The sequence below is a fragment of the Setaria viridis genome, chromosome 5 (assembly GCF_005286985.2).
Source record: "Setaria viridis chromosome 5, Setaria_viridis_v4.0, whole genome shotgun sequence".
In the NCBI taxonomy this organism is placed as follows: Eukaryota; Viridiplantae; Streptophyta; class Magnoliopsida; order Poales; family Poaceae; genus Setaria; species Setaria viridis.
This window is the reverse complement of record NC_048267.2, coordinates 5,537,222-5,563,463: the sequence shown is the minus strand read 5'-3', so window position 1 is coordinate 5,563,463 and position 26,242 is coordinate 5,537,222. Positions and strand designations below refer to the sequence as shown.

Sequence of the window (26,242 nt, the reverse complement as noted above, 5' to 3'; positions counted from 1 at the left end):
TCAGCACAACTCCGGTTACTTGCAATTCTCATGACACCTTTTCTGTTCCAATCTTAAACTGCAGGCTGCAGAACAAAAACATGAACAGGCACAGCTCTAGCTCATCTAGCACAGGTTCGTCAGACTGCAAGCTGCCAAATTTAGAACACAGGAGCCGGATTGTCCGGCAGATGCATGCAGGGCAACACAGCCGAGGCTGGGAATGCAGGGAGCACGGACAGATCAGTCGGTCTGCCAAGAAAAGGAAAGAGAGATTCCCCGGTCAAAAGAAAGGTTTGGAAAAAGCAGGAAACAGGGACGGATCGATCAGCAGATTCGGGATATTCAGATGCGATTCCGATCGGGGAAATCTTTTCCTTTTGGCCCGAAAGAAAAGAACGGACAATGGCGCAGGATCTTTTTGGCGCTGAGGATAGGGGATATGCCGTGAACATACCGCTGCCCTCGGCCGGCTTTCTGACGGATCGAATGAATCCGGATGGGAACACGGCATACATCTTGGTATCTTGCTGCGTGTGGAGCGGGTGAGCGGCCGCGTGCGTGCTGATCGCCAAGGGGGGACGGGGAATGCGAGCGCCGATGCTCTCGTCTCGCCCCCGCTTTGCCGCTTTGCTCGATCGTGCCGTGACGCTGTGCGGGGAATAGATTCAGAAAGCAGGTGATCTGATCGCAACATGACGCCCTTACATATTATTCCATGTCGATGGAAGCCGTAGCCTTTGGCATGACATGTCGCGCAGCTGATGCAGCACGTCAGGCAAGAGATCGATCTCCGGGTGGTGGCAGGTGCGCGGCATCTAGATCGTTCAAAGCATGAGTAGTACATCCTCTGTTCCAAATTGCAAGTCGTTTTATATTTTCTAGATGCATCTACGTATGATGGATGTCTATACAGTGGCGGAGCTAGGAATTTTAAAGAGCACAATACGTCGAGCTAATAATGACAAGCAATGCACATGAATATATTATATAACATACATATAATATTAGAAAATCATGTTAAATTCAAATTAAGATATTAAAATGATTTTCCAGTACACAATTTCAAGACTTAGATAATGAAACACAAAAGATAAACCTAAATGCTATTCGGTAACTACGACGGCACATGAGCAGGGTTACGAGGCAGCCGCATCTTACGACTATTTAAGTTTTGAAACCGTCGAAGAATAGTAGCTTCATCAAGTGAATTCAATAGTTCTCGCTCAATATAGCACACCATCAAGTTGTTGAACCAATCATCAACAATCTTATTGCGGGATTTAGACTTGATAGTCTTCATAGCTGAGAAAACCCTTTCAACAGTTGTTGTTGACACCGGCACCAACAATACCAATTCAATGAGCTTGTAGACCAATGGAAAAAGCAAATGTTTTTCAGTTTCAACCATTTTCTAGGACAAACTTGCAATATCTTTGCAATTAGCAAAGGCAGCATGCCTCCTTACATGAAGAATATAGGTCTCCAATTGTCCCCTTATGACTCCACGATCATGATTTGAGAAATTATCATCATAAATTTCAACAAGCCGAGCAAGCTTGTTGACATCAAAACTAGAGAAAGAGTTCTTTGGATCAAGACAAGAAAAGCACATCAATAGCTTTGTCGTCACTTCACTAAACCGATGATTCATCTCAGCACATATTTTATCAAGAACAACATAGAAAATCCCAACACGATAATGATGAAGATTAGTAATGGTAAATCCATCACGCCTTGAACGACCCCTCACTGGTATTTCCTCAGCCATATTTGGAATAGGAATACCATTCACATCACAAAATTGTCTTGCCTCATCAAATAAGTTATCCCAGCCACTTTCTCTCATAGTGTTAAATTGAGCTTTTACATCATGGATAGTGCAATCAAGATTAACAGCAAAAGGAACACTAATATTGTGAGAAAAGCAATATAGTAAGAAAGGAACAGCTGAATAAGAACTAACCTCAAGAGCATTAACAATATTGAGACCTTTTGTTTGTAAGGCGTGTGAGAGCTCATTTGTGATGCCAAGCAACTTTAAAATAAGCACCATAATAAAAACAAATTCAAAACATTTCGTTTTTTTATCAAACCAGCTGCTTGATTTGGCACTCGTGCATCTTCATTAACTATTTGAAGGACCTTTATCACTGAGTCCCACATTTGGGACAAGCGAACCAAAGTAACATGATGTGAACCCCATCTAGTATCCCTAGGCCTAGCAAGGACAGTTTCTTGATTCAAGCCTCTTCCGGTAGGTACCTCGTCAGTTTCAATAGACCGCAGAGTATTTTGACGCTGGTTTTCAATTAGTTTGTCCCTTCTCTTGCAAGATGTACTTGTTGTGGTCACAATCAAAGATATATACTCAAAGAAATCATTGACAGAAGAGCAACAATTCGCAATAGAAACAACAACCAACTGTAATTGATGGGCAAAACAGTGGACATAGAATGCATATGGGTTTTCATCTAGAATCTTTTTTTTGCAGCCCATTAAATTCACCTCTCATATTCGGAGCCCCATCATATCCTTACCCTCGTATCCGAGAAACTGATAATTTGTACCTATCAAGGACTGCAAGCAATGCTTCCTTTAATGCATCAGTTGTAGTCTCTTTGACATGTACAAGAGCAAGAAATCTTTCAACAACATTCCTTTTATAATTCACATACCTACAACAGTGCAACAATTAAACAAAATACTAATAAAACTGAATATTGTACAGATTACACAACTATAATAGAACCGACATAATATACTAGTTGCTAACCTTAAACTAACAGCTATTTGCTCTTTTACTGATATATCACGTGATTCATCAATGAGAACAGAGAATGGCCTATTACCAATCTCTTCCATAATTGCTTCAGTTATTTCTTCTGCACAATACCATGCAAGATCCTTTTGGATATCATGGGAAGTCATCTTAGAATTTAAGCCACCTCGATTATAGGCATTCCTGACTTCTTCATTATTATCTTTTAGAAAATCTATCAACTCTAGAAGATTGTCTTGTTCAAAGAGGAAGAAGATTCATCATGCCCACAAAAAGCTAGGCCTTGCTTTAAGAGATATCTTGAACATCGTAAAGTAGAAGTTAAACGAGTTTGGTATAATTCTTCCGATTGTTTACTAGCTCTGTTTAATACTCTCTGCACACTCTGTCTTTGATTTTTAAAGTCATCATATTTCTGAACACACTTGTTGTGAGCACTACCTACACCACCAACATGTTTAGGTAATACTTTGTATGCATGTTTCCAATCTCTCCAACCAATTTTGTTAAATACATCATAACTAAAATGATGTGCCCTCCCCGGATGCTTGAAAAGGAAGCAATAAAAGCAATAACCAGCATCTTTAGATTAACTATATTCTAACCAATTATATTTTTTTATACCAACCCATAGAAAAACCCCTTGAGCCTGGATCTTTCAATATATTTGTTGGTTGTGATGGACCTTTCAATATGTATGCTCTCCTAACTTGGTCTTGAATTTCAGAGGCATACTCATATATTTATTTTCTAAGAGCGGGACCACATACAATTTCATTAGAATTAAACTTACCGGTGAAATTGTCCATGTTTGGTTCTGGTTCCAGATGACCTGGAGCTTCACATGGCTCTTCTATGTTTGGATTTCTTTTAGGTTCATTACTTCCACCACCACCAGCATCAGCATGAGGAGAGGTCCTTCAATCAACAAAAAATGCCTCATCCCTAAATAAAAAAATATAACCTGTACATATTAAATAATTGAAATTAACCTATGCATATTAAATAACTGAAATTATTCAAATTAATTACCTTTGCCTCGTCGGACTTCGGCCACCGGCCACCGCCAGCCGCAGTTCCTCTCTCTCACTAGACACAGTGTTGTAGTATGTGTCTAGTAGCTCGGGAAGGTCAAATTGATTGGAGATTGGAAAAGAGATAGGACAAAGAGATAACGAAGAAGGGTTGGGGCAGACCTAGGAACCGATTGGGGTTGAGGTCGGCGCGCAGAGCGTCGCTTCGGCCTCCCCGCCCTGGAGTAATGGCGTCTTCTCGGTCTCCCATCCTCCGTGCCGCAAGTCCGCAACCCTTGAGCGCTTTCGCTCCGTGACGCCTGGGAGCCGGGAGCGGAAGCGGCACCCCTCAGCGCTGGCCTTTTGCTCTATACTTGGCCTTTGGGCCTAAAGCGCAAGTAGCTAGGGAGCCCGAGCAACGGCCCAGGGTGGCCGGGCCTCGGCTCCACCACTGTGTCTATACGAATGTAGGAAAGTCAAAATGATCTACAGTTTGAAAATGAAGGGAGTAGTTGATCGCTTATTGTCCCTCTTGCATGCCCTTCTGTGCAAGCGCTTGGCATGAGTCTTAGCCTCCGCGTAGTTGGTGTCAACAGGAATGTGTGGTAGCGCTACAGTGCGCCACGTTCCTCGTCCTAGGAACGCAGGAACAATCCGGCCTTTGTCAAAACCTTTATGAGGTATCGTACGTGTTTACCAGAATACCAGTGCATGTTCTTGGATTCCATCGACCTGAGAACTCGGTGATACTGATCGTGATCAAAACCGGAATTTGGTTTTGTATATGTTCCAAGGTTTAGCACTAGCACACGTTGAATGTGTGGGATCTGTTGCTGTAATCTCATCAGGCGTGTTTCTTTCTTGCTACTATGTGTTTGTTTGTTTCTCACTTTTTCTTTTTCTTTATTTTTCTGAAAGTCATTTTCTTGGGAGGATCACCTATTATAGCCTAGGAGAAAGGATGTAGAGACGGGCTAGTTTAGGAATTTTCTGGAGAGAATGAATGGGCTGGAGGCCCGATGAAGCCCATTTTCATTGGGCTACTCTGGGAGGCCAGCAAAAGGAAGAAGAAAAGGGAGCCCAAAGCAAATGGAGTCCTCTAGAAGAACAAAAGCAAAAACAAGTCCACACGATGCACTGATTACTGCTCCCTTAAGCTAAGCTAAGCTAAGCTTCCGTGACCCTCCACGTCAGCTCGCCATCAAGCCTCCTCCTCTTCCGTTTTGCCACTTGGTGGCGTGTCCTAATCGCAGGGCAGAAGCACAGACTGAAACTGACCAAGCAAGTGGTGGTGTTGTTCTACGAGGGAAGTCTCAACTGCTGCTCGTCCTGCCCCTAGTATGATTAAGGCAATTAACCCATCACAACTCACAAGATATCATATGGTACCGGAAGATTAGATTAGATTAGATTGTAGTAAAGGTGCGCATCCGACACGCCACAAGGGGTGCATCTCTCCGTGTCTCCCCTGCCTGCATGCGCCGGGCCACCACCTGAATCTGAATGAATTGGCCATCGTCATATCATCAGATACATATATGCATATATCCAGATCGGCCAACCTAGCGCCGTACTGTAGCCCACCGCCCACAGCCACACATATGAATGGGAATCGTTGACATCTTTGAACGAAATGAGTCTGTTGGAGTTGCCTCAAGTGCAGTAATCTGAGGGCTGAGGCGGCATCAACGTTTAGTTGTTCATGTCATAGTAATGGAGCCGCGAAACCAATTGTTAAGTTCCGATTTTTATTTATCCAATCTAAATTTCTTCTTTTTAATATAATCGGCAGCTCTCCTGCCAGCACTAGTAAAGAACTCACCTTCCATGCGTCCTCTTTTATCCCGATTTAAAGTTAGCCCGGGACAAAAGATACTTTAGTCCCGGGTCAAATATCAATCGGGACTAAAGACTCCCCTTTAATCCCGGGTCAAAAATCAGCCACCCGTGGGGGACCCTTTAGTCCCGGGTGAAAAAATCAGCTACCCATGAGGACCTTTTAGTCCCGGGTGGTAAGACCAACCGGAACTAAAGGTCACCATTTTACTCCCGATTGGTGTTACCACCTGGGACTAAAGCTCACGACACCAACCGGGAAATGGGGTTTTTTATCACGGTTGGAAACACCAACCGGGATAAAAGGGTCCCCCACGGTGGCTAAAAAAGAATTAAAGACCTGGGACCTTTTTTATCCCGATTTGTAATACCAACCGGGATAAAAGGGGATCTTTAATCCCAGTTGGTGTTTCAAATCAGGATAAAAGAGTCCTTCACCGGTGGCTAAAAAAGAACTAAATCTCTCGAAACTTTTTAGCTCAGGTATCTTTTATCCCGGTTGGTATTACAAACCGAGATAAAAGGGTCCCAAGATTTAGTACAAAAGGATTGCATCCCTTATATAGTTAGATGTGGTGTGTAGGTGGGATGGCAAGGAAGCTACGCGCAAGGCTTGAGGTTGTGGGTTTGAATCCCATGGATCGCGCATGCGCATATTTCGCGTGACTTATAGCTTGCGACGTGCGCGTGTGGGCGGCCTGCCTCCTGGGGATTTATTTTTTTTGCTTTTTTTTCAAAACCATTTATCCCTGTTGGTATTACTAACCGGGATAAAAGAGGGTCTGTCCTAACTAAATGAAGTCTTTTATCCGAGACAAAAGGGGCAAAAGGCACCCCTTTTGTCTCGATTGAGTTATTCTGGATTGGTTTTTGGGAGATTTTCACCTACCGACCGAAACTAATACCGAGTTTTCTACCTGTGCAGGTTCGTTTTTAAAAAAAATTATTGCCAAGTTCACATGTGCTCCGGCAGAACCAAATGGCGGTTCGTGGTGGAGTGGCAGCAAGTTATCCTTCCTGCAGCTCTCGGCTCGGAACAGCGGCAAATTAAACCATCATGGATCATCATCATCATCACGGCCTAATTAAGTACGGCACACCTAGCTACTGTAGTAATCAAACATCAAAAGATCACAAATATCTCGTTTAAACAAAACAACCGACTAGGTAGCAGCTTTGGGGGTTTCTAGAAGAGAACAACTCCATCGGCGGTGTGCTGCTAGCTAGCTACTAGGCCAGTGTGGCGCGTGAGCTAGCAAAGCCCGTTTGTTCAGTCCGTGAGCGGTGGAGCGTCTGTTTCTACGCCATGGACCAAGGATTACATTCATCTCCTCGGCAACGGCCATTCAAAGTGCCGCCGGTCTTCTCGTGACCGCGAAGCTGCTGCTAGCTGCCATCATCATAGCATCACGGTCATGGATCCCAATCCCGGCCGGCAGGCACCGTCAGCTAGCAACAACAGCTACTACTCCAGCCAGCTAGTAGCATCACACGAGTCGCTTTGGCGATGATGAGAAAAGATCAGACCCCCGGGTGCGGTGCCTTGCACTTTGCTCTCCCACCTTTTCCCCTGCGCGTGTCCGATCCGAAAGTGATGTCCGTGCGACGACCACGACCCGCCGCCCCGGCGCTCATCATCGTTTGGTCTTTCTCGAAAGGAACAAAGCGCGGGCACGATCGATCCATCGATCTGACATGTCTCTCGCTCGCTTTCCACGTGGCTGTACACTATACGTGGATCGGCCAATCGCGGTGTCACGTTCGTGGTACTTCAGTAGTTAACAGTTGACACAACCTAGGGTTAGGAAGCCGACGAGAGTACCATAGGGATGGAGACTGTTTTTTCTTGCATTGTAACAATTGCTATCCTAGTACTATATATTATGAAAAATCAGCATAGTTTTGGTTGGAGAGAGAGAGCATATTTCAAATGTTAATAACACCCCTAATGCTAACATTCTTCTTACCTCTTCACATGTTGGCTGCAACTATTTTGATTTTTGTAGGAAATCCATTTTAAAACTTCAACATAATGTTTTAGAAGTTCCAGGTATTAGAATAGTTTATTTTGTTTTAGACGTGCTAAACCTCACTTAAAAAATAAATTATTTTATTTTAAAATTTCTAAAAATATTTTTAAAAGTTCTGAATTTTCCAAAAAAATGTGTTTAAAATGTAAAGATATTCTACCCAAAAAAATTCCCTTGCAACTCAATGAAGTTGTACATTATCATTTTATCGAACTAGGTTCTTTGTTATGGTATTTCCAACTTTGGTTCTTTGGCAATAGTTTTATCAATTTAGTTCTTTACAAAAGCTACCTCCTCCGTTACAAATTGTAAGTCGTTTTGACTTTTCTAGGTTCATAGATATTATTATGCAACTAGATATATGTGTGTTGACACCGAATGTAGGAAATATGCTCTGAAAGGAAGGAATCGGCCGATGATGCAAAAGTTCCAACAGTTTGGCATCCAAGGGAAGCTCACGTATGGGAGGTTGCTTTATAGAATAAAATATTCTGGAGATAAAGTTGGTTAGGGATAAGATTGATTAGAGATAGAGTTAGTTTTGTTAGAGATAGAATTTTGATTAGAAAAGATTGTGCACGTAACTTGCCTTGTACGTGGTTAGATGCCAATTATGTAACGTCAAAGGCCATCCGCCCTATAAATATAAAGGGTCCCGGTCATTGTAATTATCATCACACGATCAATATACAACACATTTATCTTTTATTTACCTTTTCGGCTTCACGCCATTGCATTAGGAGTAGGAGTAATGTAGCTTCTCGACGAGTTCCTTCTAGCAAGCTGGGCTGCATCGACCTCGATCTCCGGCGAGCTGCAAGTTCCGTCACCAGGTGTTCTAGGCTTTAACCACCGGGCGCATCGCTGTGGTTTCGTCTAGTTTCATCTACCAGTTATCGAGTATCTTGGATCTTTGACTTACGGCGCATCGCTTCTATCTCGATCTACGGTATTCGCCAGTTATCCCGCCTTGATTAAGCTTGCATCGGCTGATATTTATCTGTTCTTTCATCTTGCCGTTCAGTTTGCTTTAATTAGCTTTAGATCGGTTCATCATAGATGATAGATCATTTAATAGCCTGTTGCGCCTTAATCTTGGCCATCCTTCAGAGTGTTGTTGGGAGCAAGTTCCGTTGTGATTGGATTCATCGGCTAGCAGGGTTCAGATTAACATCCTGCTAAATATTTCTAGACTGCAACTACCAGGCGCATCGCTGTGGTTTCACCTAGAAATATTGGTGGTGACGTTAGTTTAGATCTCATCGGCTTGTGACTCTAGTTATGGTGGAGCAACAACTCAACAGCATCCTATTTTCTATCGGCCGTCTGGCCGATGGTTATCGCAAAATATAGTTTTGGTGTCAACAACGTGCATAATAATATCTATAATCTAAAAAGCTAAAATGACCTACAATTTGTAACGGAGGGATTACACATTAACCCGTATGTTTATCTTTACAAGGTAACGAAGAAACCACCCTCCTCTCCGTCCTCTGGTGGCATATAATAAGGAAATATCATCTGCTGCTTTGCAGCAAAACTATGTCATGTCACCGTGCGCACACTTGAACTTAACGTGGTTTTTCTTCGCCACACTTCATTATTTGTAGATATATATTAATTCCATTATAGTGTATAGAGACTTTAACTTGCATTGGTCCCCACTCCCCACAACAGCTAGTCGTATGTATTTGTTATCATTAGGCTGACATGTACTACTTATGTTTTTTATTCTTCTTCAGAAGAAAAGGTAATCCGGTTTACGCGCAAATCATCCCTTTTCAAATATTCTTAATCCGGATATTGTTTTATATTAGGGAAAAGGGGCTGCATGACACATCCTGCATGTGATTGGTTGGAAGTTTGAAGAAAGGGGCACATGATGGGTGGGGATGTTGTGCATCGAGGGATGGGATAACGACATTCGTCCCTAAGAACTAGACAAAAAGAAATATTCCAGCGCGATATACATTGGCACTATATGGATTGATTGATTGAAGAGAGAATGAAGCCCTTGTTCTCTTACCTCCAAACTCCCAACTTTGACACTATGCAAAAAGAAGATTCCCCATCACATCAAACTTGCGGTACATGCATGGAGTACTAAATGTAGACGAAATCAAAAACTATTTGCACAGTTTTGTTGTACTTTGCGAGACGAATCTTTTGAGCCTAATTAGTCAATATTTGGACAATAATTCACAAATACAAACGAAACGCTACAGTGTTGCTACAGTAATTTGGCACCTCCCAAATTCGCGAAGTAAACAAGGCCGAAATTGAAGAGAGAATGCGAGGGGATTAGCTTCCTTTTCATGAAATAACGCAATCAAAAATATTTTTTTCTTCATAAAAAGGGGAAGCCAAAGTTTATTAGCTAAGCAATAATATTACAAGGGCTGCATTTAATTTTTTTTCCTTGTACTCATATGAACGTCCACTCACTCCTATACATGCACATACGCTTGTGCGTACATCCTATCTTCATAAATACCTCTGAGACTAGGTTAACATTTTTAATAAGATTGACGAAGCACGCAATGCTGCTGAGAATATCACCTACCACTAATTTGATGTAAATATGAGAACTCATACTGAGTTGGAGACTCAAACGAGGATGAATAGATTCCACCACAACTAACCAAGGTTTTCTTTTAAACCCAATAACATACAAAGTTGATTAGCTACAATAGCAGGATCATAGTCGAAGTACACTTAACCAAATTACACCACACAAAGGCCTTAAAACAACGGTTAAACATTCTAACGGTGACGATCTATGAGGTTAGTCTCAGTGGGGTTTCATCAGAAGTTTCATAACCATTAAATAGCATGACACATCAGCAATTTTGCTGACATGGCAAGGTCATTATGAGGAGAGAGGAGATAAAATTTCATTATATGTGAGAGAAGTTTTATCACCATGAAACCCAGCAGGCACAGTTACCAAGTTCTTAACCTTAATAACTGTGCTATAAAATTGTGCACTGGTACTGATCTAAATATGACATTCAATTCAAAAGATGTAACTAAGAAATAAAGAAAACGAGGATTCAGGAACGCATTACCGAAAGTGGGCACGATTAATGATGGACCTGGTCAGAGACCCGACGACATATATAGCGTACGCCGAGTTCCGTTCCATCCGTATACTACGGAATTACGGACGGGGTGGTCCTGCTCCTCCTGCTCCTGCACGGCCCCCGTCCCGACAAGACAAAAACAAAGCGCAGGACCAGCACCCCCCCTCCCTCTCGCTCTCCATCACCATGTGCCGGCCAGGCCTCCCTCGTGTACGCACGTACGCCTCGGCCGCCTGCCTCCTGCGCGCTATCATTGATCCATTTGAGTCATTATCATATTGCCCCTACCGTTATTACGCGCCAACGTACAGTAATCGGTGGGCCCCTGGCAGCTGATCATCTTGTTAATATAGTACCGTACGTAATATGATATCAGGACGAAGATGGTGATGAATGATGATATTCCTCCATGGAGCATCATGTCGCCCCCACACGCCTGGATGCATGCAGGGCACATGCTCTCGGGTGATCAAGCAGTCAGTTGGGGGTCCATCAGGAGTCACATTTGTGGTACGGTCTAACTAACCCAAGATTTTGATTCCTTCCAACAGTTCATACCGGCCATGCTGAATCTATTTCTTAAAGACACGGTACAAACGCACGCACACTCATGCGCTGATGCACTTCACCTGCACAAGGGGTTTCGAGAGATGGATCAAGATTGGCGAAGTTACCGAAAAAAAAGAGACGGATCAAGATTGACAAAGTCACCGCAAATACCTCGATATCAAGAAACACGTACCCTACCATTTAATTATAAGAACTTCACCAGTAAATTCCATCGTTTTCTTATTTCATTGGGTACACATGCTTAGGATTACCAGAAATTAATCTTCGGATCACGCGTGGAAGGGTTTAAAATGGCCTTATTACCACAGCACCTCCGGGCGCCACTGTCGGCGTCATCATCCATGCCATGCCATCAGCATGTGGCGCTCGGTTTTAGTAGCTAGCTACCGGACAGCTGCAACCCTACCTGCTGCCAGTGAGGACTGGTCGAATGAGATATGGCGGGGGCAAAATTGGAATTATTCATGGTTGTTCTTCTTTTTTGCCAATAAAAAGTGGAGCTACAAAACCAAATTCCGAGACCAATCATCGGAAAATCGCAGATCTAGAAATGGCAAAGTTGGTAGTAGTGGCAAATGAACGTTGCCCATATGGCTATATACATGTGCTCTTCACCTTAACTCTATACCCAACATCTACTTTATGTTTTACTTTTTCATGAAACAAATATTATATTATATTATATTTATCTAGGATAATGATATTATTTGCGATAATGCATGCTTTTTAATGACTGGATGATCCTAATCCTATCATGAAAAATTTGTTCATTCTACCTTTCTTCCAACTCTCTTCTTGCGTCGATCGCTTTCACAATGAGGTAGAAGAAGGGGAGAACCGAACAAGGTGTGGCTCTTTCGTGATAACGAGGGGACGATGAAACCAAGATCCTAATACACTCTATGGATTAGGGTTGTCAGGTTGGAGCCAATCAGCTAGTAGTTGCTAATCCACGGGAAGAATGCTAGGTAACCGATTAAGATTAAGACGCGTTTGGCACTAAACAAATGCAAGCCATCATTACATTACTTTAACGAATCAAATATGGCCATAGCTAGGTGGGCCTACCATGTTACCTCGGTGCTCCATGACTATGATTTGAACGACGCGGAAAGATTTGTTGCTTTCGTGCTAGCTAGCTGCATTTTGCTCTCGTTGTGGGAAATCTTCCAACAAGTAGAAAGTGAAGTAACAATGTAACGGACATGGAATAAAAAGAGTCAATCTTGCATGCATGGTTTTCATAAAAATATCACATAGATGTTCTTTACAGTAAGAACCCAATATGATAAAATTCGCACTCTCAAGTGAGGCTACACACTTCAAGGGTCAAGCAACATAGACAATGTCATCCTTTAACCAAATGTGAGAGGGAACGCATTTTTCTTCTTCAGATAACCTACTGTTGTTAAAATGCCACCATAGAGAGCTATGCTGTACTTCATACCGTTTTGCTTGGCTGCCCCAAGCAGAAATGTGTCACAGGATAATGATTCATCTCCTCCCTCCCTAAGCCGGTACTGGCAGTACGGCAATTTCAGCCTCAGCTGAAGGTCACTGTCTCTCTCTCTTCCATCTTCTCTCTCAACAAAACTCACCGAATTGCCTCGCATGTTACTCTTCCTCTCTCTCCACCAGAACTCCCAAAGCCACTCCCTCTGCCTCCTCATCAATTGCAACGATCTGTTTTGCATCTCCTTCCTCCATTCCCAGTGCCATGCGTAATCTTCTTTCGGGATTGAATCTCTCGATCTCCTGCCGCCCTGAGCGAGTCCCGCTCCAGCCAGTGAGAGAAATGTAGGCGCCACCAGATCACCCCAACATCCCTGCTCTACCGAAAATCCCAATCTTTTCCCAGTCCGAATCCGCCTCTTCCTGCCATAAAGTTTGGATTTTAAGAAGCCTTTCCGACGTGCGAGATTACCGCCATTAAATCTCCAGGAACCGGTTTGTCTGCACAGACGCTTCGGTTCGTTCGCATTGCTTCAAAGATCCATTCAAACTCTCCACGCCATTCGCGCCCCGAGGAGGCGAGGAAACTGCGGTGTTGCTTGGAGGGAGATGAAGAGCCTGCAGTGCTTCAAGCAGAGCAGCGGCGGCGGCAATGGTTGCGGGCCGGGGAAGCGGCTGGAGCGGCGTCTGTCGCTGGGCGACTATAAGAAGGCGGTGTCGTGGTCCAAGTACCTGATAGCTCCGCCGGGCGCCAGGATCCGGGGCGGCGGCGAGGAGCTCTGGAGTGCCGACCTGTCCAAGCTGGAGATCCGGGGCAAGTTCGCCTCAGGCCGCCATAGCCGCGTTTACTCCGGCAGGTACGCCGGCCGTGAGGTGGCCATCAAGATGGTCAGCCAGCCGGAGGAGGACGCTGCGCTCGCTACCGAGCTCGAGCGCCAGTTCGCCTCCGAGGTCGCGCTCCTCCTCCGCCTCCACCACCCCAACATCATCTCGGTATGAACTTATTTCTGTGTGTTCTTTTTTTAATCTTATTTTCTAAATTTAAAAGCATTCTCCTTTACTTTTACAGTGCAATTGTTCTTGTTATGGATTTAGTTGAGTGCCAGTTAACCGTCTTAGCAATTTTGGGTCCTATCTCTTTGCCTTTGCCACTAGTGTGATGAACTCTGTCCTGGGATAAGTGGAGTCTGGTGGGGACTCTGAATCTAAGGCATGGAACTGTTTCCTGTGCATTCGTCCAGCTGAAAATAAATTCATTGTCTGTGATGTATCCTGGTTCCATATGTTCATTTCTAGTGGAGGATCTGCTTCGCAACCACAGCATAGTCCGCATGATCTCTGTTTGAAGAAAAAGGAAGTTTGGAAACTGAATTATGCTAACAGAAAAAAGGGAGAAAAAGTTAGTATATGCAGATGCTTGCTGAGTTCTTGGTTTGGTTGGTTTTTGTCTCTACAACATGCTGAGCTATTGCTTGTTTGAACACGTTTTTCAGTCTAAATTGCATGTCCCACGTCATTGTTCCTTTGTTGATCCAATCCGTGCAGTAGGCTGTAGGAGTTGTTAGGCTAACTGATCTTCACATTAAAGTTAAAACCTTTATGCTGTGCTTGGATTGGTGGAGGGATGGTGGCAAAGATAAGATACTTCTGGTGTGAGGCCATTTGTGCTTACCTACACAGTAACCTGACAAACAGGGTGAGAACTTTTTCTACGGAACAGTATGAAATTGATATTTGGGATAGTGAAATTGCTGACGACTACATACAATTTGACGGTAGAAATGTTCACGAAAGACAAATCTTCCCTCCTGTGTGCTCTTTTTCATCTTTTATAACCAACCCCTTTCTATCCATAAGTGGTGCTGTTAGTTGGTAATAGCACTTCTGTCAAATGATGTCATTTGTTTTGGAGCGTTTTTATTTTTGGCACTATCTGTCCTACTATTTAGTGGAGCCTGTGGTACACATAAAAGTTAAATACATACAAAACTCCATAAGACCTGCTTGAATTATTGAAGATTGACAAAAGAATTTTGATTTAGCTGCTCATCAAAGGTACTCCATGAAAAGGATTTAATCTCTATGTTTGTTCCATAGAGTCGATGGTGGCATATCTGAATATTTTTGCACAATTATGTCGCAAAAAACTAATTATTTGGATTTAATTCGATGAGTTCAATCACTATCTAGGGGTACCTTTTTGCTGGAAGGATGTGTATTGGCTTCCTTGTGACAATGTTGGGTAAAGAGATCCATGTGCCAATGGTTATATTGAGATTGTTATCCTTGCTTGATCAATCATTCTATCTACTGCACCATAGGCGATGCCATTAGATCTTGGTTGGCAAGTTATAGAAAAGATGGTGTCTTTCATTAAATAGGAGGTGGACCATGGATATCCAAGCTTAGTTGTTTGCACTTGTAGAAAAAAGTGCACCTTGTTAGCAATAATAAAGGGAGAATTGACGCAGAGTGTGATAGTTCATGTACAAATAACCATCAGTCTAACTTTTCGCTTTACAAAGTGCCTGCCTTGTTCACTTGACCCCACAAGTCACAGGAAAAAGGTTGCTTTGTGAAAGCCACGTATCTGAGTAAGCTTTAGAATTCAAATGAAATATTGATGCAACTTGCAACTTGCAACTTGCAATTTAGTGTTTACCAATGGCTACAAATCTCTTCAAGAACCTTCTTTGTTGAACCTATCACGAAAATACATTAGCTTATGTGAACTTGAGTGGCAGAAGGAACATACAGTGGCTGCATATGATCACTTAAATACTAATTGTTTCATTGCGCCTTTAGTTAATCATGTGAGCTCAGTTTGTTGAAACTCTATTTGATATGCAGTACTGTCTAATATCTTAATTTTTCAGTTTGTTGCAGCATGCAAGAAGCCACCAGTATTCTGTATCATCACCGAGTACATGGCAGGGGGGTCCCTTCGGAAATATCTGCATCAGCAGGAACCTCATTCAGTTCCCATTGAACTAGTGCTGAAATTATCTTTAGATATTGCTCGCGGGATGAGCTACCTCCACTCTCAGGGTATACTTCATAGAGACCTGAAATCAGAGAATATACTTCTGGGAGAAGATATGTCAGTCAAAGTGGCGGATTTTGGGATTTCATGCTTGGAATCGCAGTGTGGAAGTGGCAAGGGGTTTACGGGAACTTACAGGTGGATGGCTCCAGAAATGATCAAAGAGAAGCATCATACTAGGAAAGTTGACGTGTACAGCTTCGGAATCGTCATGTGGGAGATTTTGACCGCTTTGGTTCCATTCAGTGATATGACTCCTGAGCAGGCTGCTGTAGCTGTTGCCCTGAAGGTATGGTTCTTGATACACCCCCACAATGTCGTATGTATCCATGCAAAAGATCTTTTGCAGAAACATTGAAATTCATCTATCAGTTTCTTCTAACTGATAAACCTCGTGCAGAATACTAGGCCACCACTGCCTGCTTCATGCCCTGTAGCAATAAGCCACCTTATAATGCAGTGCTGGGCGACCAACCCCGACAAAAGACCTCAGTTTGACGACATCGTGGCGATCCTCGAGAGCTACAAAGAAGCCCTAGATGAGGACCCATCGTTCGTCTTGTCGTACATACCGCCTCCACCGCACCACAACCATCATCATCACCACCACCACCACAACCATCATCAGAGCCTTCTCCGGTGCTTCCCTCGCTCCATGAGACGATCTGCATCTATGAAAGTATGAGGCTTGTGTATGGCCTTTGTTCATCGATGCAATGTAAAATATGCACCTCTTTTCAAATTTCTTCATTTCTCTATGCGCGCGCCGGCCCTCTATTATGTGGCATTAGCATGCTATGGTTTAGTTTCTTCTTTTCTCTTGTTGTTGGTAAATTATTTCCGTCATTGATGCCTTGAGTAATGTAGAGATGAGAGGCAGGCAGGCAGGCAGCTTCCGGTTATTATCTATGGATGCCATTTGCTTTGAGTGATGGAAAACATGAAAGAGCCTCAGTAATTGTAATATAATTCAGCTCGTCCTTGAACTCTGCTTCTCGATTTCAGTTGTCACGGTACTCATTGCAAGTACCTGTGCATCGATTGGGTGTTTGCTCTGAACTGAAAAACTTGAACTGTGAAAACTTTGAGAGGCCAATGTAATCCATCTGCCCTTGGCTCAACCACACGAGTCCACTCCAAAAAAGATTCAAAATGATAGTGTGAGTATTCTGATTCCTGAAAGTTAAACAACTTGAAAGAAATAAAGGTCCAAATCACTCTCAAACATCTTCACCAGTTCACCAGTTAGTAACGATCGAGCAATGGGCCGTGAATTTTAGACCTCTATATTTGGATTCGGGATGGGCTTTTGAGGAGTTAGAGGCGGGCCTCCAACCAAACAAGCACTTACTCTTCTTAATCATGATGACAACGTGGCGTCCCGTCGCATTGCCACTTTGGTAGTTTGCAACCACATACTGCTCTAAAGAATTATGCCACCATAGATTTGTATATCACCAATTCACCAGCTCACTGCTACAAGTATTATCGAAGCACATTTTTTTTGGACCTATGATGAAATTAAAAGGATCGAACTCAGTGTTCTATAATACCCCTTCTCTTTTTAAATAAAACAATTAGCCCATGCTAAACGCCAGATTTGAAACAAAGGGAACTATCTTTCTCCTACTATGAATTTAGGTCCATCTAGATCCCAAACGTTTATTTTCTACTATTAATATCTGAATTTTATATAGATTAATAACACAAGATTGCTATAACATATTTTATAATATACAGCTTTTTTGACGGAATTACAAATATACATCCTGTTACGTTCTTTAATATTGCTAATCAAAATGTTGTATCGAAGATGATCTATGTTCTCAGCCTCTCAGGGCAGCCACAACATAGATGAGGCTTGAAAAATCATCTCACCGCCACGTACCGCCGATGCCTGGATTTTCGTTCCGTCGCAGCGTGCAACCTCGATGACTCGAATGGTGTGGAACCCATTCCTGAATAAATTACAACACCAGCCATCGCATTCTCCTACAGTTTTCTTTGCCTAGCAACGTAAAAAATAGCGAGCTATAGGATTAGCGTAGAGCTGTGCTCAGCCGCTATAGCTTTGTTATAGCTCACTATAGCACCATTATAGCCCGTTAATTAGTACAATACTATTGTAGCGGTAGCTAGTATCAACTGCTATAGCGGCGTTATAGTCTCGCTATAGCCTGTTATTTCATACATTGTTGCTCAGTAACTCGGTTGCACTTGTTTCCTGCTACCTAGCAATATTTTACTAATCAGGCATCTACTTTCACCGATGCTGGCTTTTTCTAACTCAGCATCGACCGCTACAATGACAAAATCGATGCCTGAAATTTCTCTTTCCAATCCAAGATCGTTTTTCACTCACGCTGTGGCTGCTCTTCATGTTGCATTGGTAGTCAGGGTGGTTAGGAATGGGGATAGCACAACAATAAATGGCATAGGCACATTTGCAAGTGTGAATCCCATTTTTTTTTCTAAAAGGAGTAATTATAACATCCAGTTTTTGCTTCATTTATTTAGGCGTGAATCAAAAAATTTCATGAAAATAGTCACCAGAAGATAAAATACATGTGATGAATACACAAGACCGACCTGACATACACGCAGCAGTCGGCACGTTCGTAGCTCGCGCGTCGTCGTCGTCGTCCGACTCCGTGTCCCTCGAGTCGAGTTGCCTTTGTTCGTCCATCCGCCATCCATCCACGCAGTGAGGTTTCCCCTATGGCGGAGCAGTCTCCCAGCTCCGCGCCGCCAGGTCATTTCCTTTTCCTTTCACTTTTCTCATCTGTTGTTGAAAACACCTTCATGCTTCAGGGCTCCTATCTTTTGAAGCCTCGGTGTTTTATCTGTTCTCCCCGTGTGATTTTTGTGCCAAGCTGTGGCCTTTCCTTGCCGTGGGGACTCTATGCCGGATTGATTTGTCATTTCTCCCTGATTAATTAAGTAGTAACACTTATGATGTGGATTTTATGGGGATCCCAGTCGAGTATTTGCGGCGGCGAGGGTTTGGTGCCTGTGGCGTTGGTGGTATCCGGCAGCTTGGTACTGCGGCTGCCGGCTGGAGGGAGTAGGAGACTAGGGATTCGTAGAATTCGTCGAATTGGCCTAAATACAAGTGGATTTCTGAGTTCTTGGCGGATACTATGATTATTGGTATTTTGCTTAGTTCATCAGTGGTGCCGCTTACCTGGCATACAAGTTTGGAAATTGAGCTACACAACGGATGCTAAAACTTTCTGCACTAGGCTATTGATGCCAAGCGTGCTCTTGTGGGCAGCAGCCTAACGGCTGCAGGTTGTTGGCAAGGCTGAGAAATTAGACTGCAGGGCGTCAAATCGAATTGGAACCAGTGTGTTTCTTGGTCCTAAACAAAAATCAGGAGATGTAGGTGGTGGGACACAACTTAATTCCTGTTTGGAATTAGCAGCTTTGTGCAAATGGAATGCTGTGGACAAAGTAGCACTTCAGAGGGTTTGTGGTGTCCACTTGTTAAAGATTCACTGTGCTTATGCTTCCAATGCTCTCAACAAAATGGCGCATTCTGATTTTTCCGACTCTACAGATGGTTCTAGCGGGAGTGAATCCTTCGACAATCTGGTAATTCAAGCTCCACAGCTGATGAGGGAGGATTACATACAAAATGCTGTGAATTTTCTTTCACACCCGAAGGTTAAGGGTTCTCCAGTATTTCACAGGCGGTCCTTCCTGGAAAAGAAAGGCCTTACAAATGAAGAAATTGATGAGGCCTTTCGTAGGGTTCCTGTAAGATTTTATATTCCTGCTACCCCTACTGTTTACCCTGGATTATAAGGGGATCTAAGTGTTTCTGAACTAACTTAATGCCTTATAGGACCCTAATCCAAATGGCACTGATGCTGCAGCTGCTGGTTCACAACAAGGTAGTCTATCTCCCTAGACATGGCGTGGATTACTGTGATATGATCTCATTTTTCAGATATCATCTTTGATTTATTTGTTTTCTGATATATATTGTTTTGGTTCTTCTGATTACAGCCATTCCCAGTTATCATTATATTGTTGTTCATAAGTCGGTAACAAAATAGCAGATCCAAATTATAAGAAATCCTATTGAAGCTTTATCATGCACGATTTGTATTTGCATCTGGCACTTGCAGGAGGAAGATTTTACTTTCTGTTTTCTAAGCTATGGCGGGATAACTCACAAAAAATAATATTCCTGAAAATTCTAGTAACTAATTTCTGCTTGATGAAGGTACTTTCAATGTCCTTCATTTCCTCTATTGCAGTTGCTCTTATTTCCAGTGTAGCACTTGTGACAAACTTATTTCAAATAATAATATCTTGATGTATCTGTAGGTTTAACGAACTATGATTTTATTTCCATCGATGATAGTTTGTAAATAGTACCCCAAATTTCGTGCAGAGAATCTTACCATTGACTGAAGATGTATTCTGTTGTTAGTAACTGTCTTTTTTTCTTGGTTCTTCCAGCAAACAACCACAACCAATCTGTTGAGCTGCAATCTTATACAGAAGTGCAACCACAAGCTGCTACTGGCTCTGTCACTGCTGGACCTATTGCCCCGCATGCAAAGGCACAGTTTAGCTGGGTCAACACACTGCTTGGTGCAGGTCTTTTTCTTGGTTTGGGGGCTGGTGCTGCCATAACCCTCAAGGTAGATCTGGTGCAAAGGTGCAAGCTTCTTTAGAAAATTATTTCAGATATTGACTTATTTCCATGTATATTTTTCACAGAAATGGTTCATCCCTAGTCTAAAATCTTGGACCCGTAGAGTCGTTAATGAAGAAGATGGAAAGGTGAAGGATGAGCTCACTTGCAAACTCTATGAAGAAATTAGGGAAGCCATAAAAGTTTCTGCATCAGCCTTTTCTGATATAGCTAGAACAAACCAAGAAGTGCTTGCTTCAAAAGATGAAGGTTTCAGAATTTGTTTTTGATAATCTATCATATTTGACAGTACACTTTTTATTGTTATTTGAATTTTGATTTTAATGATTTATCTTTTTTTACAGATAGGGAGGTACTTATGAAGTTAAGAGAAGCATTTGAGTCACAAGCAAATGTGTTTAAATCCTTGAATGAGACCATATTAAATCATATCAGGCAGAATCAGTTTTCACAATACAACCTATTGGAAGGGCATGTTCAGCCTGTACCATGGAATGGTTAGTGTCATACTTAATAACTGACGAATCACACTGAACTGCAGAGATAGTTTCCTTATATTGGCATTTCTGGGGACATCATTTTGTAAATTTTGATCTGGTTATTCTCACCAGTCCCCTGTAGTTTTGAACCATCTACGAATAAAGTATTAAACTTTAGGTTTAATGTTGAGGTTTTCAATAGTTATGTGCAAACATGGCTCTCACCATATTGCTTTTATTTCTCTGTGTAGGGCTGGTTGACTATCAAGGGAGAGCTTCTCAGGTACAACTTGCAGTTACCAATCCTTTCCAGCAATATTCACAAACTTTATTTATTGTCCTATCTCACGCAATGTTTCCATTTGTAGCAAACTAATATGTATGCCACACCACCAAACAGCAGTTTTGACCCAGGTAAGGAAACTGTGTTGAGCCACCAACTCACTTTCAACCCACCAAAGATATTTCTTTTTGCTCCCAGCCAAATGTTTTGGGTTTGTCACACTCACTTTTCACTCATGGTTTATCTTGAACAGGGAGGCATTCATTCATGCCATTACCTGCAGAACCTACTTATGGTTATGGATCATATTCAGGATCTTACACTGAGGTAATCCTGGGATCATGCTGAAGTGCTTATGAATGTCATATTTATGTCGTGTCATGCACCAACTTATCCCAATGTAGCTAAAACCTGATGTCCCTAGCAATGTGACATACCTAATTGTTGACAAAATTACACTGAGTCATGTGATGTTCCATTTCTTAATAGAAGGTAGCTGCCTTAAATTTGAAACTTTGTGATTCCAGCAGCGCTTGCAGAGGCCAGGGTATGGATTCCAGCCCCAGATGAGCAATGACCGACAGAACCTCGGTTTGCGGGGCAACTACCAAGGGGTTTCTTCGAATCACCACGCCGGCAATGCCATCGATGACCCTGCAGCGATTGCAGCAGAATTCCAGCGCCGCTGGGTCCCCCCGCAGCCACCGGGCGTCATCATGCCAGAGGCTGCGGCCGCCATCCGGCAGCCCAGGTCCGTCCCAAGGCAGCAGTCGCAGCCAGCCGATGGTCAGCCAAGCACCGATGTTCCAAGACCATCTGAGCCCGCAGTGGCGTCATCAGAGCAGATGAACAGCGTCCCTGGAGCACATGGTGGAGAGTTGGCAAGCGATGGTGGCACCGTGACAGCAAGTGCCGGCTGCAGTGTTGGGAGCGAAGAGCAGCAGCAGCAGGAAGCCGCTTGAGTGACGTTTTGCACGCCCTTGCGTAGCTCCATTGCCGAGTGGTATAGTGGTATATGTTCTTTTTGGCTTTTCGCTGCACCTGTATTTAGCTTGTACGTGAAAGTTTATCCATCTCATGTATAAAGTCGCAACTGTACTTAGATATACCACTGCAACTGATCAAGTTTACGTGTATACACAGAAATGAATAAATTGGTTGTATGTTTCAGCTCAGGAATTGAACAGAGAGAGAGGCTCTGCCTTCTTTTTCCTCCATGGCCTGTATTGGGCCCTGCTGAAAATTTATGTTCGCGAAAGGTTGGGCCATGCATGTGCTGGAAAACGCATAACAAAGAGCCGTGAAGCAATCACTGAAACAGAATTCAGAGTTTTATTTCTCTGAAACAGAAGAAGCTCAGAGTTTTGCTGGGGCAATACCAATTTGGTAGGATTGGCACAACTCTGAGAAGTCACTGTCTGTCTTGAAAGAAAGCCTTGACCTCTTTGTTGGTCCCCGGTCGCATTCTCGAACCCTGCACGCAAGAAATGGAAAACATTCTTCTCCTCTCGGTCGTTGCAGCAGCAACGGCGACGAACTCCCCCCACTTTCGCTGTCTTGTTTTCCATGCGGATTCGTGTGCTCGGGGGCGGCGGGTCACAAAAATCATGTGGCGGGTGGATGAGAGACGCGCCGAATCGGCGGTCAGCCGGCGGCGGTCACATCCACGTGATCACGAGGAGGAAGAAAGGGCAGCGAGCACGGCGACAGCCCAACAGGGGCTTGGGGTGGGGCCTGGACTGGGGCCCAGTTTGGCTCGGAATTGCCGCCATCTCTCTTCCAAGGCCGTGCTTGTACAGGATTCTAGATAGGATTCTAGTAAATTTAATTCAACCAACGTTCCAAACACCCTAATTTTAGTTTGCTTTTACCGGAAGCGATTCTCTCAGCAACCACCGAAATAACGTGAACCTGGAATCGTCCGCATCCTCGCTGGGGAAAAAATTCCGCCGATTCGGAGAGGTTGTATATGAATTTGTCCTCAAAGTTCACATATATTTACATGAAAAATGCCATCACATATATACCGGTTAGGGTTCGCTCGCGCCCCCTCGACCGTCCATTCCGTCGCCCCCATCCAGCGCCTCCTCCCCATCCAGCGCCGCCTCCCGTCGCCCCCATCCAGCGCCTCCTCGTTGTCGCCCCTCTAGCGCCTGTACGCCGGCACCCCCTCCAGCGCCTCCTCCCGTCACCCCCATCCAGCGCCTCCTCGCCGTTGCCCCTCCAGCGCCTTCTCCCGTCGCCCCTCTAGCGCTCGTACGACGGCGCCCCCTCCAGCACCTCCTCCCGTCGCCCCTCCAGCACCTCCTCCGGTGCCCCTTGGGCCCGTACGCCATCGCCCTTGGTGGTCATCACCGTCGCCCCTTGGGCCTGGACGCGGGTGCGCCACCTCAGCCCGTGGCCGGCCGTCGCCTGACCCTGCCTCATGGTCGGCCGCCGTCTAACCCGGCCTCAGACCGTGACGCCTCGCGGCCGCCGCCTCGGCCCGTGGCCGGCCGCCGCCTGACGCCTCGGCCGCCGCCCCGGAGGTGTCTTGCGCCGATATGCAGCGACCCACAGCCCCGGAGGCCCCTTGCATCTAAGATCTGCAGCGACCCACACCCCCGAGGCCACCCTGCAGCGCATACAATGAACGCCTCACTACAGTAAGGTAAGAAAATTTTCCTTCTCTGATTTTTCTACAACATAGATATATTGTTTCAAAAATAGGATGCAAATGAATCATATGTGACTACTGTGCTATCGATCTACTAATTCGTGCATGATTTCTGCAAAATCTATACATTGACTTTGTTGTTAGAGGGTTGTGTCAAATGTTCAATGTTTCTGTACACTGATGCACTGACCTATGATATATGCTTAGATGGAAAAACTCCAAAAGTGTGTTGCAAAGTGGGATCCATTTGCTGCCAAGGTTTTCAATCAAATTTGTGTGGAAGAAGTTAATGCCAAAAATAGATCGCAACACTGTTTGAATAGCGTAGGATATGCAAATTTGATTAGGAAGTTTACTGAACAAACCAAGAGGCAGTACACCCAATTGCAAATGAAGAATAGATGTGATACATTGAAAAGGATGTATACACAGTGGAAGACTTTGAATCTTAGGGCTAGTGGTTTGGGAAGGGATCCTAACACTGGATGCATAGTTGCTGATCAAAGTTGGTGGGATCAACAGAATGCGGTGAGTTATTTTTTGGGCTTCACCACAATGTATTGCTCTAATGCATAACGGATGTCAAATTATTTCTTGATCTAACATATTTTTTCCATCACATGTTTAGACTTTGCCTGGTTGTATCATGTTTAAAGATGCACCACTCGAGCATGAAGATGATCTTCGCATCATGTTTGATTCAATTATATGTACAAATGAGAGCTCATTTGTACCAGGGGCTACTGAAGATGACAGTACATGTGAAGGTGAAGGTGCCATTGCCCCTAAGATGACAGTACATGTGAAGGTGAAGGTGCCATTGCAGGGGCAGACGGTGTTAATGGTCAAGCTGAGGAAAGGGATGGTGCACCCAAGTTGTCAACCAATGTCCAGTAGCGTATCACAGGGAAAAGGTGTGCTCCTCATTCTCCCAAGGGAAAGAAGAAGAAGACTTTGAGAGATCAGTATATGAGATGATTGGTTGAAGCATATGAAATGAGAGCACAGAGTAGTTCTGCAACTTCTCCTGCTGTAGACCCTGTTAGAGATGAGATCGCTCATTTGATGGACTTGGTTGTTCAGGATGGGGCTGAAGAGGATAGTGATGAACACTTTTATGCCACACAACTTCTTCGTAAAAAGGAGAATCGTGATGTCTTTGTGACTTTAAAGACATCAAATGGTAGATTGAACTGGTTGAGGAGAGCATGGGAGGCGAGGAAGCGTTAGTATGTGTTATGTGTACGCTATTGTTATTTTCTTGATTTCGTTCTTGATTTCGAACCTATTTCAGTGCCTTATTTGTGTAATAATTGGACCTCTTTGATTATGTACTGGGACCATTGTTATTTAGTTGTGTAATGAGACTACTTTATTCATTTACAGTGACTTATATGAATTGTAATGGTGCATGCAGATGACCTCTTGTAGTGAAAGTGAAGACTCAAGTGATGATGGTTATATCAACTCAAAAAATGTTTACACCGGTGATGATAATGAAGATGATTTTATGATTGCATATGCTGCTCTGGAATGCATGAACTACCATAGAGGCTCAGGTATGGTGAAAGAACCTAGGAGAGTGCCTCTCATGACTGGATTGCAATGGGTATAGAAAAATCTTGAGAATAGTAATGATTGCTATGACATGTTTAGAATGAGAAGGACATTGTTTCACCGACTGCATGATACTTTGGTCAATGAGTACGGCTTACAATCAAGTAGAGGAATTTACGCCATGGAAGCATTAGGAATATTTTTATGGGCATGTGGTGCACCACAATCTTTTAGGCAACTTAGAAGTAATTTTGGACACTCCTATAAACTGTTAGTAGGAAGTTTGGAGAGGTATTGGATAGTATCAACCGCATGACTGGTGACAATATAAAGCTAAAAGATCCTCAATTTACAACAACTCATTCTAGGATTAGGGATAACTCCAGGTTTTGGCCTCATTTTAAGGATTGCATTGGTGCAATTGATGGAACACACGTACCTGTTACGGTCCCACTGAGTGAACAACCAAAATACTTTGGTCAACATGGTTATGCTTCACAAAATGTCATGGCGGTATGCGACTTCGATATGAGATTCATATTTGTTGTCACCAGTTGGCCTGGTTCAGTTCATGACACTCGTATATTGCTAGATACTTTGGAAACATACAACCAACAATTTCTACATCCCCCAGAAGGGAAGTATTATCTTGTTGATTCGGGATATCCTAATACAAAGGGGTATCTAGCCCCTTACAGGGTCACATGTACCATGTATCTGAATGACAACATGGTTGACAGCCGGTGGGCTACAAAGAGGTGTTCAACTATGCCCATTCATCCCTTCGAAATGTGATCGAGCGTTGTTTTG

At 43.6% G+C, this 26,242-nt stretch overlaps 3 protein-coding genes and 1 pseudogene across 4 annotated transcripts; 3 read left to right on the top strand and 1 right to left on the bottom strand.

Moving 5' to 3' along the window:
* Nucleotides 1-1,096: 1,096 nt before the first annotated feature.
* On the bottom strand, nucleotides 1,097-2,910 carry LOC117856152 (uncharacterized). Its single transcript, XM_072293890.1, has 4 exons — nucleotides 2,756-2,910; nucleotides 2,550-2,657; nucleotides 1,448-1,889; nucleotides 1,097-1,345 (listed from the first exon to the last, which is right to left on the bottom strand). Exons 1-4 carry the CDS (start codon nucleotides 2,908-2,910, stop codon nucleotides 1,097-1,099), a joined length of 954 nt encoding a protein of 317 aa, XP_072149991.1.
* A 9,825-nt stretch (nucleotides 2,911-12,735) lies between these two features.
* On the top strand, nucleotides 12,736-16,774 carry LOC117858451 (serine/threonine/tyrosine-protein kinase HT1). Its single transcript, XM_034741521.2, has 3 exons — nucleotides 12,736-13,738; nucleotides 15,622-16,077; nucleotides 16,189-16,774. Exons 1-3 carry the CDS (start codon nucleotides 13,355-13,357, stop codon nucleotides 16,471-16,473), a joined length of 1,125 nt encoding a protein of 374 aa, XP_034597412.1. The 5' UTR covers nucleotides 12,736-13,354; the 3' UTR covers nucleotides 16,474-16,774.
* A 1,588-nt stretch (nucleotides 16,775-18,362) lies between these two features.
* LOC117858918 (peroxisomal membrane protein PEX14) lies at nucleotides 18,363-22,394 on the top strand. Of its 2 annotated transcripts, none has more exons than XM_034742075.2 (10): nucleotides 18,363-18,540; nucleotides 19,348-19,547; nucleotides 19,636-19,684; nucleotides 20,259-20,443; nucleotides 20,523-20,706; nucleotides 20,802-20,954; nucleotides 21,188-21,219; nucleotides 21,305-21,350; nucleotides 21,473-21,546; nucleotides 21,750-22,394. In XM_034742075.2, the coding sequence occupies exons 1-10, from the start codon at nucleotides 18,507-18,509 to the stop codon at nucleotides 22,179-22,181; spliced, it is 1,389 nt and encodes a 462-aa protein (XP_034597966.1). In that variant the 5' UTR covers nucleotides 18,363-18,506; the 3' UTR covers nucleotides 22,182-22,394. The 2 variants fall into 2 exon arrangements, with proteins under 2 accessions (XP_034597966.1, XP_034597965.1); XM_034742074.2 differs by having other exon boundaries at nucleotides 18,364-18,540; nucleotides 21,747-22,394.
* Nucleotides 22,395-24,082: 1,688 nt separating this feature from the next.
* Nucleotides 24,083-25,770, top strand: LOC117856151 (L10-interacting MYB domain-containing protein-like; annotated as a pseudogene).
* Nucleotides 25,771-26,242: the final 472 nt, after the last annotated feature.

Coding starts and splice junctions, on each gene's coding strand:
- LOC117856152 (XM_072293890.1), bottom strand. CDS start 2,910: ATGACTTCCCATGATATCCAAAAGGATCTTGCATGGTATTGTGCAGAA. Junction 1,890..2,549: donor TTGCTTGCAGTCCTTGATAG/GTACAAATTATC, acceptor TCACAATATTAG/TGTTCCTTTTGCTGTTAATC. Junction 1,346..1,447: donor TGGAGACCTATATTCTTCAT/GTAAGGAGGCAT, acceptor TTGGTCTACAAG/CTCATTGAATTGGTATTGTT.
- LOC117858451 (XM_034741521.2), top strand. CDS start 13,355: ATGAAGAGCCTGCAGTGCTTCAAGCAGAGCAGCGGCGGCGGCAATGGT. Junction 13,739..15,621: donor ACCACCCCAACATCATCTCG/GTATGAACTTAT, acceptor TTAATTTTTCAG/TTTGTTGCAGCATGCAAGAA. Junction 16,078..16,188: donor CTGTAGCTGTTGCCCTGAAG/GTATGGTTCTTG, acceptor AACCTCGTGCAG/AATACTAGGCCACCACTGCC.
- LOC117858918 (XM_034742074.2), top strand. CDS start 18,507: ATGGCGGAGCAGTCTCCCAGCTCCGCGCCGCCAG. Junction 19,548..19,635: donor AGGCCTTTCGTAGGGTTCCT/GTAAGATTTTAT, acceptor AATGCCTTATAG/GACCCTAATCCAAATGGCAC. Junction 21,220..21,304: donor ATCAAGGGAGAGCTTCTCAG/GTACAACTTGCA, acceptor TTCCATTTGTAG/CAAACTAATATGTATGCCAC.